The sequence below is a fragment of the Drosophila elegans genome, unplaced genomic scaffold (genome assembly GCF_018152505.1).
Source record: "Drosophila elegans isolate 14027-0461.03 unplaced genomic scaffold, ASM1815250v1 contig_208, whole genome shotgun sequence".
Lineage (NCBI taxonomy): Eukaryota > Metazoa > Arthropoda > Insecta > Diptera > Drosophilidae > Drosophila > Drosophila elegans.
Genome location: NW_024545578.1, coordinates 20,462,742 through 20,478,567, shown reverse-complemented (window position 1 = coordinate 20,478,567; position 15,826 = coordinate 20,462,742). Strand labels below are relative to the sequence as shown.

Genomic DNA, 15,826 nt, shown 5'->3' with positions numbered 1-15,826 from the left:
TGTAATGCCCCCAGAAACTCATTTGTCGAAGGGGACGTCAGCGGTTCCCCTTCCATTGCCAGGCGACCAAGTGATCGATTGACACGATCAAAGATCTGATACTTAATGGAATAGACACTCGAATGAATGGCACTGGCACTGGCGACGAGCTCCAAGCTTGGAACTCTAAGTGCCCTGATCCGCCTCACAGATACCATACGAGCACTCTTTGCTTGTGTGGATCCTACATAAATATTCATGCTGCTGCTGGCTGAATGCAAATGTATTGGAAATTGCTCGCCTTCAATGAATTCGAGTTCTGCTCAAGCTCTAGAGTTTTCATGCTCGAACGGAACAGTGTTATTCGCAATCCAGCAGTTGTCGCGATCGGAAGCAAATCGGAAAATCTTCTTGGAATCCTAATTCACGCAGGCGAAGAAGTATGTGTCTAAGATTTACAGTTTGAGCAAGGACACTTTAAAATAAAGCCTTTGAAATACGTGGATATTGATCCCTTAAGAATTAAAATATTTAATAAATTGGTCAAGGAAACCGCAATTTCAAACAACTCGGAACTGCGAGCAAAGTTTTATATTTTTATATTATGTTTTTGTTTAATTAAATGTGGAAAATGTTGTGCTGTGAACGTTTAAATTTAATAAAATGTTTAAATTATATTTGTGCCAAAGAGGAACTTCTTAAAGTATAGAACATTTTATTTTTACATTAAAAGTGAAAAGAACCCGGGAAATTAACTAATAATAAATGTTTAACGACAAAAAAATTTAAAATATATTTATTTCATACAAAAAAAAAAAAAACAAAAAACCAACTAATTTGTTTTTTAGTTTAATCAAAATGTTATGAACATAAATAAACATCGGGAGAACTATCCTGATATCCTATTCAAATATTTAATTTAAATAGTAAAGCTTATCAGTTTGAGCGATAACATCATTCCGCAAATAAAATTAGACTCAATAAAAGAAAAGTGATAGCACCAGCAAGTAACAGACACTTATACAACATATAATAAAAAAGTGGTTAATTGCTAAGACAAACCAGTTGTCATTATTCATAATGATTTCCTGTCACCAAGTTGAGCTCTAAGGACTTGTGTGTTTGCTTTTAAAAATACATATAAACTTAATCAGTTGGAGCAATTACATCATTCCTAAAACTAAAATAAAACTCAAGATCAATTACTTTATTTTGGCATCTAACAACATCGTGCGTGCTCGTTTAAAAGAAACGTGATAACCCCAGAAAGTGACGGGCACAAAACAGAGCGAAGGAATATGAACTAATAATAACACGCATGTATACAATGTGTTGATAATACAATTTAATTTCATCTTTCAGTTTGCTGGTTGTGTTGCGACGACGTCGACGCATTTCAATTGGATTCAGAAAATAATTTATTGAAATGTTGCCCTTTCGCTTAGGCCTGCTACTTGGCGCTGTGCTTCTCGTAGCAAGCGCAAATGGAGCCGCCATCGTAAGTGTCCGAATCGTTAATGAATCCCTTGAATTTGGCCTGTGTGGAACTAGAGTAGTTCAATGTAAATGAACTCGGTTCGAATGGTTGGCGATAAGACCTAAGTTGACCAAGGTCAGTTATTAAAGCAGCATCAAATTGGGGACACTCGCAGACACATGTTGAATACGCTTAAAGATTAGGCTGACATTAGCATTGAACTTAAATCGCTTTAAAAAACTTGCAGGAGAAATCGCTAGGGAATGAAGACGAGATTTCTGGTCTGACCAACTTGGACAGAGAAAAGAGAAGTGTCAGAGGCTAGTAAGTAATTACAAAAATATTCTGTGCCCTAAAAATAAATAATGTCTTACTAGTTCAAGGGGACAAACGCAGTCTCAGTACTTAAATTTTGGCAAACCCGAACAGGATGGAAAGGCCGAGGCGGAGGCCAATGAAAGTGGATCTCGCTCAACTGTCTGTAAGTCCGGTTCTATAAAAATCCTTTAACATCCTTGTAGATTGACTTAAAACTCTTTCAGCTGGCACCCACGGAATGGGTCAGGCTCAGAGTCAGTTCTCATCGGGAGACTGCAATGGATGTGCCGGCTACCAAACGGATTACCCTTCGTCGGGCAGAATACTAGATGCTAGTGGAGCCGGTGGAGTCGGCTTTCCGGGTGCCGGTAAGATCTCAACTGAATTAATTGTACCTTCATATTAAAGTGTATTTATAATCTTAATTTTAATACAGGTACTCAAGGCGGAGTGGGTGAACAGCCAGGGTTTGGCGGTCAGTCGGGATTCGGAGGACAGCCTGGAGGTGGTGGAGCTTACTCACCGGGCTATGGACATCTTCCCGCACCTGGGACTGGCGGAACACAACCCGGAGAACTGGGAGTTGGGGGATATCCAGGAGTCGCAGGCAAACAGCCCGGATACGGAGCACAGACCGGAGCTGGAGGAAGCCAGACAGGAATTGGTGGAGCTCAGCCTGGATTTGGAACTCGGCCGGGACTTGGCGAACAGGCAGGAACAAGTGGCGGACAGCCTGGAGTAGGCGGTCAGCAAGGAGTAAGTGGCGTGCGTCCTGGGGTTCCTGGAGAATCTGGACTCGGTGGCGGACAACCCGGATATGGTTCTCAACCTGGAGTTGTAGGATCCCCTGGATACGGAACACAGCCAGGTATTGGAGGTAGACAACCGGAAACTGGTGAAGGCCAGACCGGATATGGAACTCAGCCGGGAGTTGGAGGACAGGCAGGTAAAAGTGGCGGGCAGCCAGGAGTGAGCGGACAGCAAGGAGTAGGTGGTGCACAGCCCGGATACGGAACACGTCCCAGAGAATCAGGACTCAGTAGCGGACAACCCGGATATGGAACTCAGCCAGGAGTAGGCGGGCAGACTGGAGTTGGTGGAGCTCAACCCGGATACGGAGTTGGTGGAAGTGGTGGATCGCCCGGATATGGAACTCAGCCAGGACTCGAAGTCGGACAACCTGGATTCGGAGGCCAACCTGGAGTTGACGGTCAATCAGGAGTAGTTGGCGGACAATCTGGATACGGAACTCAGCCAGGAGTTACAGGTCAAACTGGTCTCGATACCCGCCCTGGGCTTACTGGCGAATCATTAATCGGTGGAGGACAACCGATGCTAGGCGGAACGCCTGGCTATTCTACTCAACCCGGTTTTACTGGGCAGACAGGAGTCGGAGATGGACATTCAGGACATGGACCTCAAGGTGGAGTTGGAGGAACAGAGACAGGAGCTGGAGGAGGTCAACCTGGAATTGGTGGGTCTCAACCTGGATATGGAACTCAGCCTGGAGTTGGAGGTGGCCAACCAGGCATTGGAGGATCTCAAACCGGATATGGAACTCAGCCTGGAGTTGGAGGTGGCCAACCAGGCATTGGAGGATCTCAAACCGGATATGGAACTCAGCCTGGATACGGAACTCAATCTGGAGTTGGCGGCACACAGCCAAGAATGGGAGGAAGCCAATCAGGAATTGGTGGCACTCAACCTGGATATGGAACTCAGTCTGGATACGGAACACAACCTGGAGTAGGAGGAAGTCAGCAAGGAGTTGGAGGAGGTCAACCAGGAATTGGTGGTTCTCAACCTGGATATGGAACTCAGCCAGGATACGGAACCCAACCTGGAGTAGGAGGAAGCCAGCCCGAAGTTGGAGGAAGCCAACCAGGAATTGGTGGTTCTCAACCTGGATATGGAACTCAGCCTGGATACGGAACCCAACCTGGAGTAGGAGGAAGTCAGCAAGGAGTTGGAGGAGGTCAACCAGGAATTGGTGGCCTTCAGCCTGGATATGGAACTCAACCAGGATACGGAACACAGCAGGGAGTAGGAGGAAGCCAGCCCGGAGTTGGAGGAAGCCAACCAGGAATTGGTGGTTCTCAGCCTGGATATGGAACTCAGCCTGGATACGGAACCCAACCTGGAGTAGGAGGAAGTCAGCAAGGAGTTGGAGGAGGTCAACCAGGAATTGGTGGTTATCAACCTGGATACGGAACTCAGCCGGGAGTAGGCGGACAGACAGGCTTGGGTGGCCGACAGCCTGGTTACGGAAGTCAGCCTGGAGTTGGTGGATCGGCAGGATACGGAACTCAGCCGGGAATTGGAGGAATTGGTGGATCCCAACCTGGATATGGAGCTCAGCCGGGATACGGAACTCAACCCGGATACGGTTCTCAACCAGGACTAGGAGGAAGCTTGCAAGGAGTTGGTGGAAGTCAACCAGGAATTGGTGGATCTCAAACTGGATATGGAAGTCAGCCTGGATATGGAGCACAACCTGGAGTAGGAGGAAGTCAGCGTGGAGTTGGAGGAAGCCAACCAGGACTTGGTGGTTCCCAGCCTGGATATGTAGGCACCCAGCCTGGAGTTACAGGAAGCCAAACAGGAATTGGTGGATCTCAACCTGGATACGGAAGTCAGTCTGGATATGGAGCACAGCCTGGAGTTGGAGGCACCCAGCCAGGAGGTATAGGAAGCCAATCAGGAATTGGTGGTTCCCAACCTGGAGTTGGATATGGAACTCAACCTGGATACGGAGTTGGGGGAAGCCAACCAGGACTTGGTGGTTCCCAGCCTGGATATGGAGCTGCACCTGGATACGGAACACAACCTGGAGTAGGAGGAAGTCAGCCTGGAGTTGGAGGAGGTCAACCAGGAATTGATGGCTCTCAACCTGGATATGGAACTCAACCAGGATACGGAACACAGCCCGGAGTTGGAGGAAGTCAGACAGGAGTTGGAGGAAGCCAACCAGGAATTGGTGGTTCTCAGCCTGGATATGGAACTCAGCCTGGATATGGAACTCAGCCTGGATACGGAACACAACCTGGAGTAGGAGGAAGCCAGCCCGGAGTTGGAGGAAGCCAACCAGGAATTGGTGCATCTCAACCTGGATATGGTACTCAACCAGGATACGGAACACAGCCAGGAGTAGGAGGAAGCCAGCCCGGAGTTGGAGGAAGCCAACCCGGAGTTGGTGGTTCTCAACCTGGATATGGAACTCAGCCTGGATACGGAACACAGCCAGGAGTAGCAGGAAGCCAGCCCGGAGTTGGAGGAAGCCAACCCGGAGTTGGTGGTTCTCAACCTGGATATGGAACTCAGCCTGGATACGGAACACAGCCAGGAGTAGGAGGAAGCCAGGCCGGAGTTGGAGGAAGCCAACCCGGAGTTGGTGGTTCTCAACCTGTATATGGAACTCAGCCTGGATACGGAACACAGCCAGGAGTAGGAGGAAGCCAGCCCGGAGTTGGAGGAAGCCAACCCGGAGTTGGTGGTTCTCAACCTGGATATGGAACTCAGCCTGGATACGGAACACAACCTGGAGTAGGAGGAAGTCAGCAAGGAGTTGGAGGAGGTCAACCAGGAATTGGTGGCCCTCAGCCTGGATATGGAACTCAACCAGGATACGGAACCGGAGCCCAGCCCGGAGTTGGAGGAAGCCAACCAGGAATTGGTGGTTCTCAACCTGGATATGGAGCTCAGCCTGGATACGGAACACAACCTGGAGTAGGAGGAAGTCAGCCCGGAGTTGGAGGAATTGGTGGTTCTCAACCTGGATACGGAACTCAGCCGGGAGTAGGCGGACAGGCAGGCTTGGGTGGCCGACAGCCTGGTTACGGAAGTCAGCCTGCAGTTGGTGGATCGGCAGGATACGGAACTCAGCCGGGAGTTGGAGGAAGCCAACCAGGAATTGGACGGCCTCAGCCAGGTTACGGAGCTCAACCCGGTTATGGATCTCAACCTGGAGTTGGCGGAGCGACAGGTGCAGGAGTGGGTCAACCAGGATACGGTGGCCAGACAGGTCAAACGGGACAGTCTGGTGTCGGCGGTCAAATTGATGCACCGGGGCGCTACACAGCTGGCACTGGAGTTGTTCCTGGAGCTCGTGGTGTTGGAGGCGCTGGTGGTGCTGGTGAGTAGCTACACGAGTTATTGAGAAACTTAAAAATATAATTATTGAAATATATTAAAGGTGTACCAGTTGCTGCCGGCACAGGTGGAGTCGACGACGCCTTCTCCCAGGCCGAGTCATCCATTGGCGATGGACAGGCCTCGGCAAGTGCTCAGGGCAAGAAGAACGGAGGCACTGCCAAGACCCAAGTGTCCGGAACATACAGTGCGGGCGGAACCTTTAGCGCCAGCGCAATGACATCGGATGCGGATCGTGCGGCCAGTGCCCAGGTCACCGGAACTGCGGAGGGCGCCGTCAGTCAGGCCCAGGGATCTGGGGGTCCCGCCCAGTCGCAGGCCCAGGTGCAGACGGCAAAGGACGGCGGCACGAAGGCCTCTTCGCAGAGCGGCGGCATTATCCAACAGAGCCAGAGCGAGGTTCATGCCAATGACAAGGGTGGGTTGGCTGACGCCCAGTCCAGCGGTCCTGGGCAGACCTCATCGCAAGCCCAGATCGGTTTTCGTCCCGGCCAGGAAGCTAATACGCCCGCGGCCAACGGCGGCGGTCAGGCTTCGTCCTCATCTGGTGCCCACTCTAGTCAAAGTAGCTCGCAGATTCACGGAACTTCCAGGTAGTAAAAGCGCATGCCTGGCGGTTAAAGAAAAGTGTTACAATATAGTTTTCTATTTCAGCTACGGCGTTTCATACCACGGTGCTGCTCAATCCGCATCGGGAACCAAGGAGCAGGTGGCATCGTACAGGGAACAAAATCGTGAGCTATTTAACACCATCAGTCGGTTCGGAGATAATGTCAATGCGTAAGTAACCCAAAAGGAATTCGCTTTAATATACATATTTATATTTATTTATATTATAAGAATTGTTAAGCTCTTTCTTAAAAGTTTCTTACGCTTCTAAATGTGGCAAACTCATTTTATAGAATTGAAAAAAAAAACCGGTCTCCTTTTGAAAAAAAATCTTAAAATGTATTTAACAAAAATATTCATTCGTTTTTGTGTAGCTTAGTTAGTTTTTATGTTATCAGGCGTGACTTTGCTCGCTTAAAAACCGTTTAAACTAAAGCTGTCAGGACTATCTCATTTCCACACGACCCCTTAGGTATCAAATAGAGGCACTCTCTCAACAATTCCATACTCTCTTAAAAAACTTCGTGCACTCGCTTCCTCGCCTCTTCTTCCGTCTCTCAAGAGACTTGCCGCTCTCTTCCATTGCATTCTTCGTGAATTTTTTTCTTCCCTCTTTTCTATATTTTACCGCTGGTAAATGGCTCTCCTTATCTCACCCACAAACAGCCTTATGCCAGAGCATTTTCCAACACATTTAAAAAGGATCACGAACACAAGTAAAGAATTCGGTATTGAGCCGAGGAAAAGACAAAAACAAAATTCATTTGACTTAGCCATCCAAAAAAAAAAAACAATGTAATTGTTGTTGCCTTGCCTCGGTCTTATCAGTAACGAATTGGACCACAAGGAAAGAACAAAAAATTGTTAGTGTATAGCAAAATGTGACCAGCAAGTTTACCTATGTATGTATGTATATGCCGGCTCTAACATCTCCACAAGCATGTGCATTTACAAAAACAATTGTGCTGTCAATTGTGTTGTCAATTGAACGAAATAAAATAGGGCATACTTATTTGTAAAGTGTTATAAAGTTTGTAAATTTTTAAACAAATAAATCAATTTAACAACGAAAATTCTAATTATTTTAAAGGAGCACCTTGTTCTAAGTTCTTGAAAAAATATTTAGTTGAAAATATCCATCATCTACAGATATGCCATCATGGGAAAGGCAAATATAAAATTTGTTTTTTTTTGTGTATTTTAGAGTTACTGATCGCGCTGATGCTGTTTACAGTGGACCGGCGCTCACCGATGAGTCCGACAGGCTGCCAGAACTGCAGTTGAAGTCGACCAAACCCAAGGATGAGGCTGATAAGGCAGAAAGGAAAGCAGACCAGCCGGAGCCCATACAGTACGACGATGAAGATGAAGCCGACCCGGATGAATACGAAGAGGATGAGTACTACAACGAGAAGCCAGTCAAGCTGGAGGAGAGTCCCAAGTCGGCCAGCAGTGTTAAGAAACTGGAGCCAACACCAGAGCCCAAGGCCTACGAACAGTCCTCGCCCACGCAAATCCAAAAGGCGGTGGTGCTACCAGTTGCAGGTGAAAAGTACCAAGTGGTGCAACAGCAGAACGGTAGGGTTACCATCAATAGCGAACCTTCCACCACCGAGGCTATACCACCAGGATTCCGAGGCACTGTCAATGTGCAAAAGAAGTTCCACACCAAGGCTCTGGAGCTGCCCACTAACAAGAGGGTGGAGATTTCGGCCGACGCGGCTGAAGAGGGCCCGACTCGAGGGGACAAGCCCATCGCAAGAGCTCCGGACAGCTATGTCACCGTCACCAAGTCGGTGACTGGCAGCATGGACAACAGCAAGAATCCGCCGCAGGAGAACAAGAACTTCCAGTCCACATACTTCACAAAGTCCTCGACATGCGGCTACTTCACCTTCTCCTGCAACATTGTTTACGGTGCCAATGGAAGGAGTAAAATCTGCCGACCGAAGGCACCAACCAATGGCAAATGCTAGGGGATCGTTTACCACATCCCTTTAACCCACCCATATTATAGTAGATCAGTTCCAAAGGGGCTCAATTATAGAACAGCTTGGCCAACTGTCAACTACAAACACCTATTTGTGTTTCGATGCAGCTTGGTCTTAAGCATTTAAGTGTTTTTCGCAATTAATTTTAGCGTTTTACTGCCATTTCTTAAATATTTTCTACGTTTTGCTACTGTAATTAATATTTAATAATACATCACAAAAAAATAGAGTGATTTGATTTAATTCTTTGTTCCAAACAAAGGTATTTTTGCAAAACTAAACACAAATTTTGTCACATGTAAGTAGATGGGAGTTCCAAAAGAGATATTGCGGACAGGTCATCACAAAGGGCAGATAGTCGCACAGAATGAAGCGGGTGCAGTCACCTGGGTAAACTATTCGCTGTCCGAGTTTGTTGTCACATACCTCCAAAAGATTCTGTGATTTTGTGACTTCCAGAATTGAGTCATTTTGAAAGCGGTTACTCCCATTTGGTGCCGAAGAAGTGAAGGAACATCCACCAAGCGCCTGCATTTCGCATCGCTCCAACTTTGAGTTCCAAATAAATTGCGGAGGACAGCTCAGCAAGCGAATCTCATAGAATCGATGGCAGTCATTAGGAACGGCCTGTTTCACCACAGCTTGTGACATGGAGAACCCAAAGCACATCACAGTTAAAGAAACAGTCAACAAAAGTTGGTATTTCACTAATAAAAATCAATATTAATATTTATCGAAATTAATAAAACTGCTTTACCCATACTTTTCATTGCTCTGCGCTCAAACTCTGCAGTTCATCTGCAGAGCACCGATCGCTTGGGTTCTTATATATCACTGATATACAAATACATGTTATTGACAATACGATACCGTGTCTTCAGTGGAATTTAGACATAAACCTTTTTATCTCCTCTGTCCTTGAACCGGTAAGCTTGTCCGGTCAAGTGGAAGAGACAATAACGTCGGGCAATAATGGTTTGCCAAAAAAAAGAGCCAGCTAACTATAAATAATTCTGATTTGTAACTTTAATCTAAAGAATAATTAATTTGCTGTAACCTTTTCAAGAAAATATAAAAAAGTAAGCCATTGTGACACTAAAAATGTAATAAGTGTAAGCACATTGTTAATCTTAAATTCCTAGGATTGTTTTGTTAACAATTGCAGCCTTTCTTTGTATAAGAGGAATTCTTTACGATAAATCAAAGTTAAACACTTCAACTTGATAACGATCGCCTGCATGTTGTAAGTATAAAAGGGCTGGTGCTACCCAAGCACAACATTCACTTTCTCAGTGCGCTTTCACTGGATTCAACCATCAGTAAGAAAAAATTTGAAGTGTTAAAGTTATTAGGCATTATTAAATTCTTTTTTTCCAGTGCGGCGAACACCTACACTTGTGTGCCTAGTTTTAGTGGCTTTCTATTCCACTATAAATAGCGAGGAGTTCAATTATGTTCCAGTAAGTGCTCCATTCGTTCGAATTGAACATAATCTATGAAATGTAAGTTTCTATGTAGTCCATTGTTGCCGAACATTCTATGCCGATTGGACATTGCCCACCGTACGACGATCCCAACCACCTTGTAATTTTGCCATATCCCAACGACTGTCGCAAGTATTACACATGCCAAAAAGGACAGGCCTTCGAGCACCAGTGTCCTGAAAACCTGTTCTGGAGCCAAATTACCTACCGCTGTGACTACAGGGAGTACTCAAATTGCAATTCATTCGATCCACCGAAACCCAGCAACGAGGTAAGCTACAGTCCATTCCCCGGAGACTGTAGTCGATTCTACGAGAAGCGAATCCTTCATTGTGAGCAGAACTATCAGTGGAGTGACCAATATCAGCGGTGCGTGGCCCCACAATATTCCAATTGTCAGGGATTTCCGATGCCCTATCCTCCTCCAAACACCATTTCACCAATTGATCCCATACCAACCGCTGCTACTCCACCATATACATCCTGGACGCCAGCTGAAACTGAATTCCTACCAATAGATCCCCATGCTTTGTGCAAAAATAGTGTTTCCAATGCGTACATACCGTATCCCAATGACTGCCACAAGTTTATTCATTGCGGACCAACGGCAACAGTCCTTACATGTCCAGGCAACTTGTATTGGAATCCCAGCAAACTTTCGTGCAGCACATCCAACTCTGATTGCCAGTATCCTCAGTGAAACAAATCAATTGCATTTACGACATTTTAATAACATTTTTGTTTAATGCTTACAATTCAGATAATTTGCATCAAAAATCTATAACAAAAAAAAAAATGTACATAGTTTGCATTAAAAATCTATGACAAAGCTTGTCATCGTTTTAAGGGACTGCCAAAGTGATGGGCTTGAATCTTCTGAATCAGTGTTTCCAAATAAATTGACCGGCAAAAGGCGGTAGCCATTTGTAGTGCAACCGGCTAGCTCAGCTTCCATACAGGTCAAAGCAGTAGGACTAAACTCTTCGCTTCCTGGACAAGCATATCCCACTGGGATGGGAACCTGGCAAACTATGTACTTGCTACAATTTAAGGGATAAGGTACCAGTGATCCTTCGATTTTATCCGCACAAAAGCTGTCCGGTGAAGGTAACGTGGTGGTTATTATGGGAGCTGCAGTTGTAGTTGTGGCCGGAATAGAACAATTGGCATACCACGGAGCCATACATCTTTCCAAACTGGCGCTAAACTCCTGACCTTCGTGGCAGTCAAACACGATGGCGAAGGGCCGAACACATTGTATGAATTTGGTGCAGTCATCCGGATAGGGAACTAGTTTTCCCTCAGGAGCTCCTTCACAAGGATCAGTTTCTGCACTCGGAGTAGTTGGGGTAATTGCCGTTGTTGGAGCACTTGGTTTAGTTGTTGAGCTTTCGGTGGTTTCTGTAACTATAGTGGTTGAAGTGTGGATCCCCCGACAGGCTTCCGGGGAGACATCAACGCCACATTCCCCAGTCAATGGATCGAAATACTCTTCACTGCTACATATGCCCATCATGTAAGAGGAGTCGTCAACGCATCGTACAAACCATTGACAATTTTCTTGGTACGGCAAATTCATGCCAGTGCTATTGAAACATATCGAAGAATCTGGTTTCGGAGTCGTATAGCCAGGCGATGTAGTGGTGGTATCTTCCTTGGGGCACTCGCTTAAATTCCATTCGACGCATTTCTGAAGAGCTTCGTTGAAGAACAAGCCTTCCGGGCAGAAGAATGCTATAGGAACAGGACTGGCACATACGATGTATTTACTGCAGTCCTCAGGATACGTGGCATAATAACCATCGCTCTCTCCAGAACAGATTTTTGAAATGTCCGAAGGGGTAGTAGTAGACCCCGTAGGAGAAGGTGTTGTGACTGGCGAGGTGGCTTGACTTGTGGAGGATTCGGTGGAAATAATAGTTTCCGTACATGCTGTTGGTGATACTTCGGGTCCACAAATTCCCGTTTGCGGATCGTACCAGGCGTTGTAGATGCAATTGGCCACTTTGGATTCCCCGTTTCCCATGCACAGAATATATTGCTGGCAGTTTGTCACCAGGGGATAAGATACTCCCAGTTCTTGATCGGCACAAGGATCACTCGAGCCCTGAGTTGTGGCAATGGTAGTGGTAGATGTGGTTGTTTCGATGCAAGCAGTGGGCGATACATTTGGCCCACAATCCCCTGATTGTGGATCGAACCAGGCATTTGTTGGACATTGAGCTTTCGCAGATTGGCCATTACCCAGGCATAGCAGATATGATTTGCAGTCGGATTGCAACGGAAAGCTGGCACCCAGTTCCTGATCTACACACGGATTCTTAGCATTAGCTTCCGTAGTGGACGGCGCAACAGTTGTCGAAGGTGATGTAATAATAACAGGCGTAGTGGTAGCCACAAATGCTTGGCACGCTTCCGGTGAAATATCGGGACCACAGTTACCGGTGTATGGATTAAACCAATTGTCCACGGGACAGGGTAGAACTATGTAGGAATCGTTGCCCCAGCAGTAGTAGTACTGTTGGCAATTCTGAGTATCCGGGAAAAAGGTTCCAAGCTTTTGGCCCTCGCACTTCGTGAAGGACTCCGCAGTAATAGCTGTGGTTTCCAACGGATTTTGGGTAGTACGGTCACCGTAGCACCATACGTTATCCTTAAAATCACAAATTTCTAGATCCGGATTAAAAAGCATCTCCCAGGGACAGTGATACACTTCACTTTGCTGATTTACACACACAGAGAACTCACTACAATTAGCAGCAGAGGGCAAAATAGTGTTATTTTTAATGCCCTCACAAGGATTTTCCAGTGGGAGCTCGGTAGTTGAAGGTGTTGGATAAGGTAACGATTCGCAGTCGACAGCTTCTGGTGTATCACAAATGTGCATGGGATTATTAAAAAGTTTTCCATCAGGGCAGTACTCCAAATCAGCGCATGAATCATTGCACGATATATATGCACTGCAGTCATAGGGATATTTATAAAAACCGTTCGATAAGGATAGACAGAAGTTGGGATCTATTTCTGAGGAAGTCAAGCACTCTTTTACTCCCGATATTGCATAATTTTTGTGCTCTTGGCTACCATAACAGATAGTGTCTACCAAGAGCCACAAAGTAAACGACAAGTATGCCCACTCTAGAAAGATATAAATATAAAATAAATTCTCTGTTTATCTTGGGCACACAAATTCTCGACTGCACATTGAAAATAGGACTATTAGAACCTTACCTTTCATTGCGTGGTTTTCCTTGAAAAATATTATTAAAAAACCTTTTTAGACAATAACTGGCAATAAAAAAAGTTATATTTTTAGTATTACTTGTTGATTTGCTACAAAATATGTTGGCTAGAATTTTTTGGATGTTTATATTCTCACGTCTTAGAAGTAACTGAAATGGGATCGTCTTTTTGGAAATTTCTTAGCAATAATAACTGATTGACGCCGCCAATCAAATCAACGTTAGGCATTTTTTCAACTGATAATGACTTATATTGTTGATAACATTCTATTGACAACTTAAAGAAAAAAAGCAGACATTTTGGTCAAGGAAATGACAACAGCTTATTAATAATGACCAATGATAAACATCTTTCCACTCTTGTTTTCGTTTCAATTAATTTTGGTGAGATACCACAAGCATTCCATGCTCTTTATTTAACTGTAACAGTATTAAACGGCTGAAAATCATCATGGTTTTATATTCGTTACCTACTTTTAGGCTAAGTAAGGTAGCGATAAGTGTTATATTATCAGAAGTCTAGAAGATGCACCATTGAAAATCATTTGTAATCATTTGAGTTATAAATAAATTTAAAAATAGAACTGACAATAATATGATTATTTGGTTAAATATATTTTTGCCCAACGAACTAAAATATATTAGCCCAACTTTATGAGTAAAGAATCAAGTAAGTTAAACAATTTCAACTCTAAATCATTTTCTGAGGCACAATTTTTTTTTTTGGTGATTGCTTCTCCCAAAATAGTGGTCTTTAACCTGGGCACACATATACAGCAATGATTGTAGCTTTTTTCAGACGTTACATATGTTTTATATGAACACTTATCAATTCTCAGTAAGAAAATACAGATAGTACTCGAACTCTTGCACCTATCTCAAATGAACGATACAATCAAATGTTAACACTTTACATATTGGCAATTCATGCAAATTTCCCATAGATGATATTCTATATAAACGCTGTTCAATGAATGGAAAGTTTCAGTTCGATTAAACACTCGATAGCTACTAACAAAATGAAGCTATTCGGACTGCTTTGGGCAAGTTTCTTACTTCAACAATGCGCACAGGCTGTGTTACAAGTATGTTTGCAAAAACCTGTAAAAATAGCAAAACTGAATATGCTTTATTTCGAAGAACGGATTCGCTTTCAAGACGTCCATATGCGATGGTAAAAATGGCGAACTTTTACCCATGTTTGGAACTTGCAAAGGATACTATGTGTGTGCTGATGGAAATGCTGTAATCGGAACTTGCGCTTCAAAAACCTTGTTTAACCCGTCAACTTTGCATTGCGAAGAGAGCGATAGTGAGGATTGCATTTTCGATGGCAAGGATAGTAAGCGTGGTGATGGATCTAGTTCAGAAAGTGACGAGGACGATGAGGAAGTTATCGTTAAAGCTGACCCTCCGGTTTCTGTCAAACCATTGAAAAAACCACGACCTACAATACAGGACACAGAGCTTTCAGACTTACTGAATATATTGTGTGCTGGCAAAAGGGATGGTGTGATGCTAACCAAGAAGGGATCCTGTGGGCAGTACTATGTTTGCAAGGCAAGGAAACCCCACCTTCGCTCTTGTCCTAGTCAGCAGCACTTTAGTCCAAGGCGCCGAATTTGCATGATGGCTTCAGAAGCCAAGTGCTTAGTTGGTGCACAGGAAGCCAAACAATTAGATGGACCTGCCGTAACAGGAGGAATATGTTCGGATGAAAAGGAAAACTCTCTTGTGGCACATCGATCCGACTGTGGAAAGTTCATGCTATGCAGCAACATGATGTTCCTGGTAATGGATTGCCCCACAGGTTTGCATTTCAATACAGCTTCTTCACGATGCGACTATCCCAAGGTCGCCAAATGTCAGACCAAGGAAAAGGGGACCAAGAGAAAAAGAAAATCAAAGTCGAAAAAGCCTGCTCGCAAGGTCAAATCCCGTCAGTTGTAACTGTATTTTAAAAGGCCACCAATAAAACCATTGATTTTAATCAAAATCAGCTGTTGCACTAGGTTTAATCATTTCGTAAATATTTAAGAACATTACAAATTAAACGAATAGAAGACAGTTAAATAATTACGCAGTTCCAGAAAACAACCTTTCTATTATGGCGGTGCAAGACGAAACCAAATGGATTCAAAAAGTGGCGACTATAAAAGTTAGTGGACAGAGTGTGGTTATTCGGTCTAAATCTATCGACACACTTAGTCCAACGGTTATTTTAAAAGACTGCAAGCAGTCACAAAAGATGACGCTTTCGACTTTGAGGTTTACCACGAAAATAGAACTGCTGGCGCCATCTATAGAAAACAGATTTATTTTGAAATTGGTTTACCCAATGACTGTAATTGTTGTAATAACATTGGGTTATTTTTTTGTTTATGTATTAGCTAGATCTATTTGCCTAAATTAAAAAAGTTATAATGTAATAGACTGGAAATAAATACTATTTAAGAACTGGTTAAACGAATGAATTCAAATGTAAAAGCTCTCGCCTATTATTATTATTAGATTATTGGTTTTACTAGCTGAACCAATTCACCTCAAATAGGCTAGGTGCCTATAAATAAACGCATA

General features: G+C 44.5%; 4 protein-coding genes across 4 annotated transcripts; 3 read left to right on the top strand and 1 right to left on the bottom strand.

The window, feature by feature from the left end:
* Window positions 1-310: 310 nt before the first annotated feature.
* Window positions 311-8,750, top strand: LOC108142695 (collagen alpha-2(IV) chain). The gene is made up of 9 exons (XM_017266704.2): window positions 311-419; window positions 1,342-1,477; window positions 1,704-1,780; window positions 1,834-1,937; window positions 1,999-2,142; window positions 2,211-5,906; window positions 5,967-6,516; window positions 6,578-6,703; window positions 7,737-8,750. Exons 2-9 carry the CDS (start codon window positions 1,406-1,408, stop codon window positions 8,506-8,508), a joined length of 5,541 nt encoding a protein of 1,846 aa, XP_017122193.2. The 5' UTR covers window positions 311-419; window positions 1,342-1,405; the 3' UTR covers window positions 8,509-8,750.
* Window positions 8,751-9,762: 1,012 nt separating this feature from the next.
* Window positions 9,763-10,707, top strand: LOC108142190 (peritrophin-1-like). Its single transcript, XM_017265874.1, has 3 exons — window positions 9,763-9,842; window positions 9,901-9,983; window positions 10,042-10,707. Coding segments are annotated over exons 1-3 (750 nt in total). The 5' UTR covers window positions 9,763-9,841.
* A 52-nt stretch (window positions 10,708-10,759) lies between these two features.
* Window positions 10,760-13,379, bottom strand: LOC108142657 (chitin-binding domain protein cbd-1). Its single transcript, XM_017266659.2, has 2 exons — window positions 13,239-13,379; window positions 10,760-13,145 (listed from the first exon to the last, which is right to left on the bottom strand). The coding sequence occupies exons 1-2, from the start codon at window positions 13,243-13,245 to the stop codon at window positions 10,819-10,821; spliced, it is 2,334 nt and encodes a 777-aa protein (XP_017122148.1). The 5' UTR covers window positions 13,246-13,379; the 3' UTR covers window positions 10,760-10,818.
* An 869-nt stretch (window positions 13,380-14,248) lies between these two features.
* LOC108142663 (chondroitin proteoglycan 2) lies at window positions 14,249-15,245 on the top strand. The gene is made up of 2 exons (XM_017266665.2): window positions 14,249-14,334; window positions 14,390-15,245. The coding sequence occupies exons 1-2, from the start codon at window positions 14,269-14,271 to the stop codon at window positions 15,197-15,199; spliced, it is 876 nt and encodes a 291-aa protein (XP_017122154.1). The 5' UTR covers window positions 14,249-14,268; the 3' UTR covers window positions 15,200-15,245.
* Window positions 15,246-15,826: the final 581 nt, after the last annotated feature.

Coding starts and splice junctions, on each gene's coding strand:
- LOC108142695 (XM_017266704.2), top strand. CDS start 1,406: ATGTTGCCCTTTCGCTTAGGCCTGCTACTTGGCGCTGTGCTTCTCGTA. Junction 1,478..1,703: donor GCGCAAATGGAGCCGCCATC/GTAAGTGTCCGA, acceptor AAAAACTTGCAG/GAGAAATCGCTAGGGAATGA. Junction 6,517..6,577: donor CAGATTCACGGAACTTCCAG/GTAGTAAAAGCG, acceptor TTTCTATTTCAG/CTACGGCGTTTCATACCACG.
- LOC108142663 (XM_017266665.2), top strand. CDS start 14,269: ATGAAGCTATTCGGACTGCTTTGGGCAAGTTTCTTACTTCAACAATGC. Junction 14,335..14,389: donor GCGCACAGGCTGTGTTACAA/GTATGTTTGCAA, acceptor TTTATTTCGAAG/AACGGATTCGCTTTCAAGAC.
- LOC108142190 (XM_017265874.1), top strand. Junction 9,984..10,041: donor AGGAGTTCAATTATGTTCCA/GTAAGTGCTCCA, acceptor GTTTCTATGTAG/TCCATTGTTGCCGAACATTC.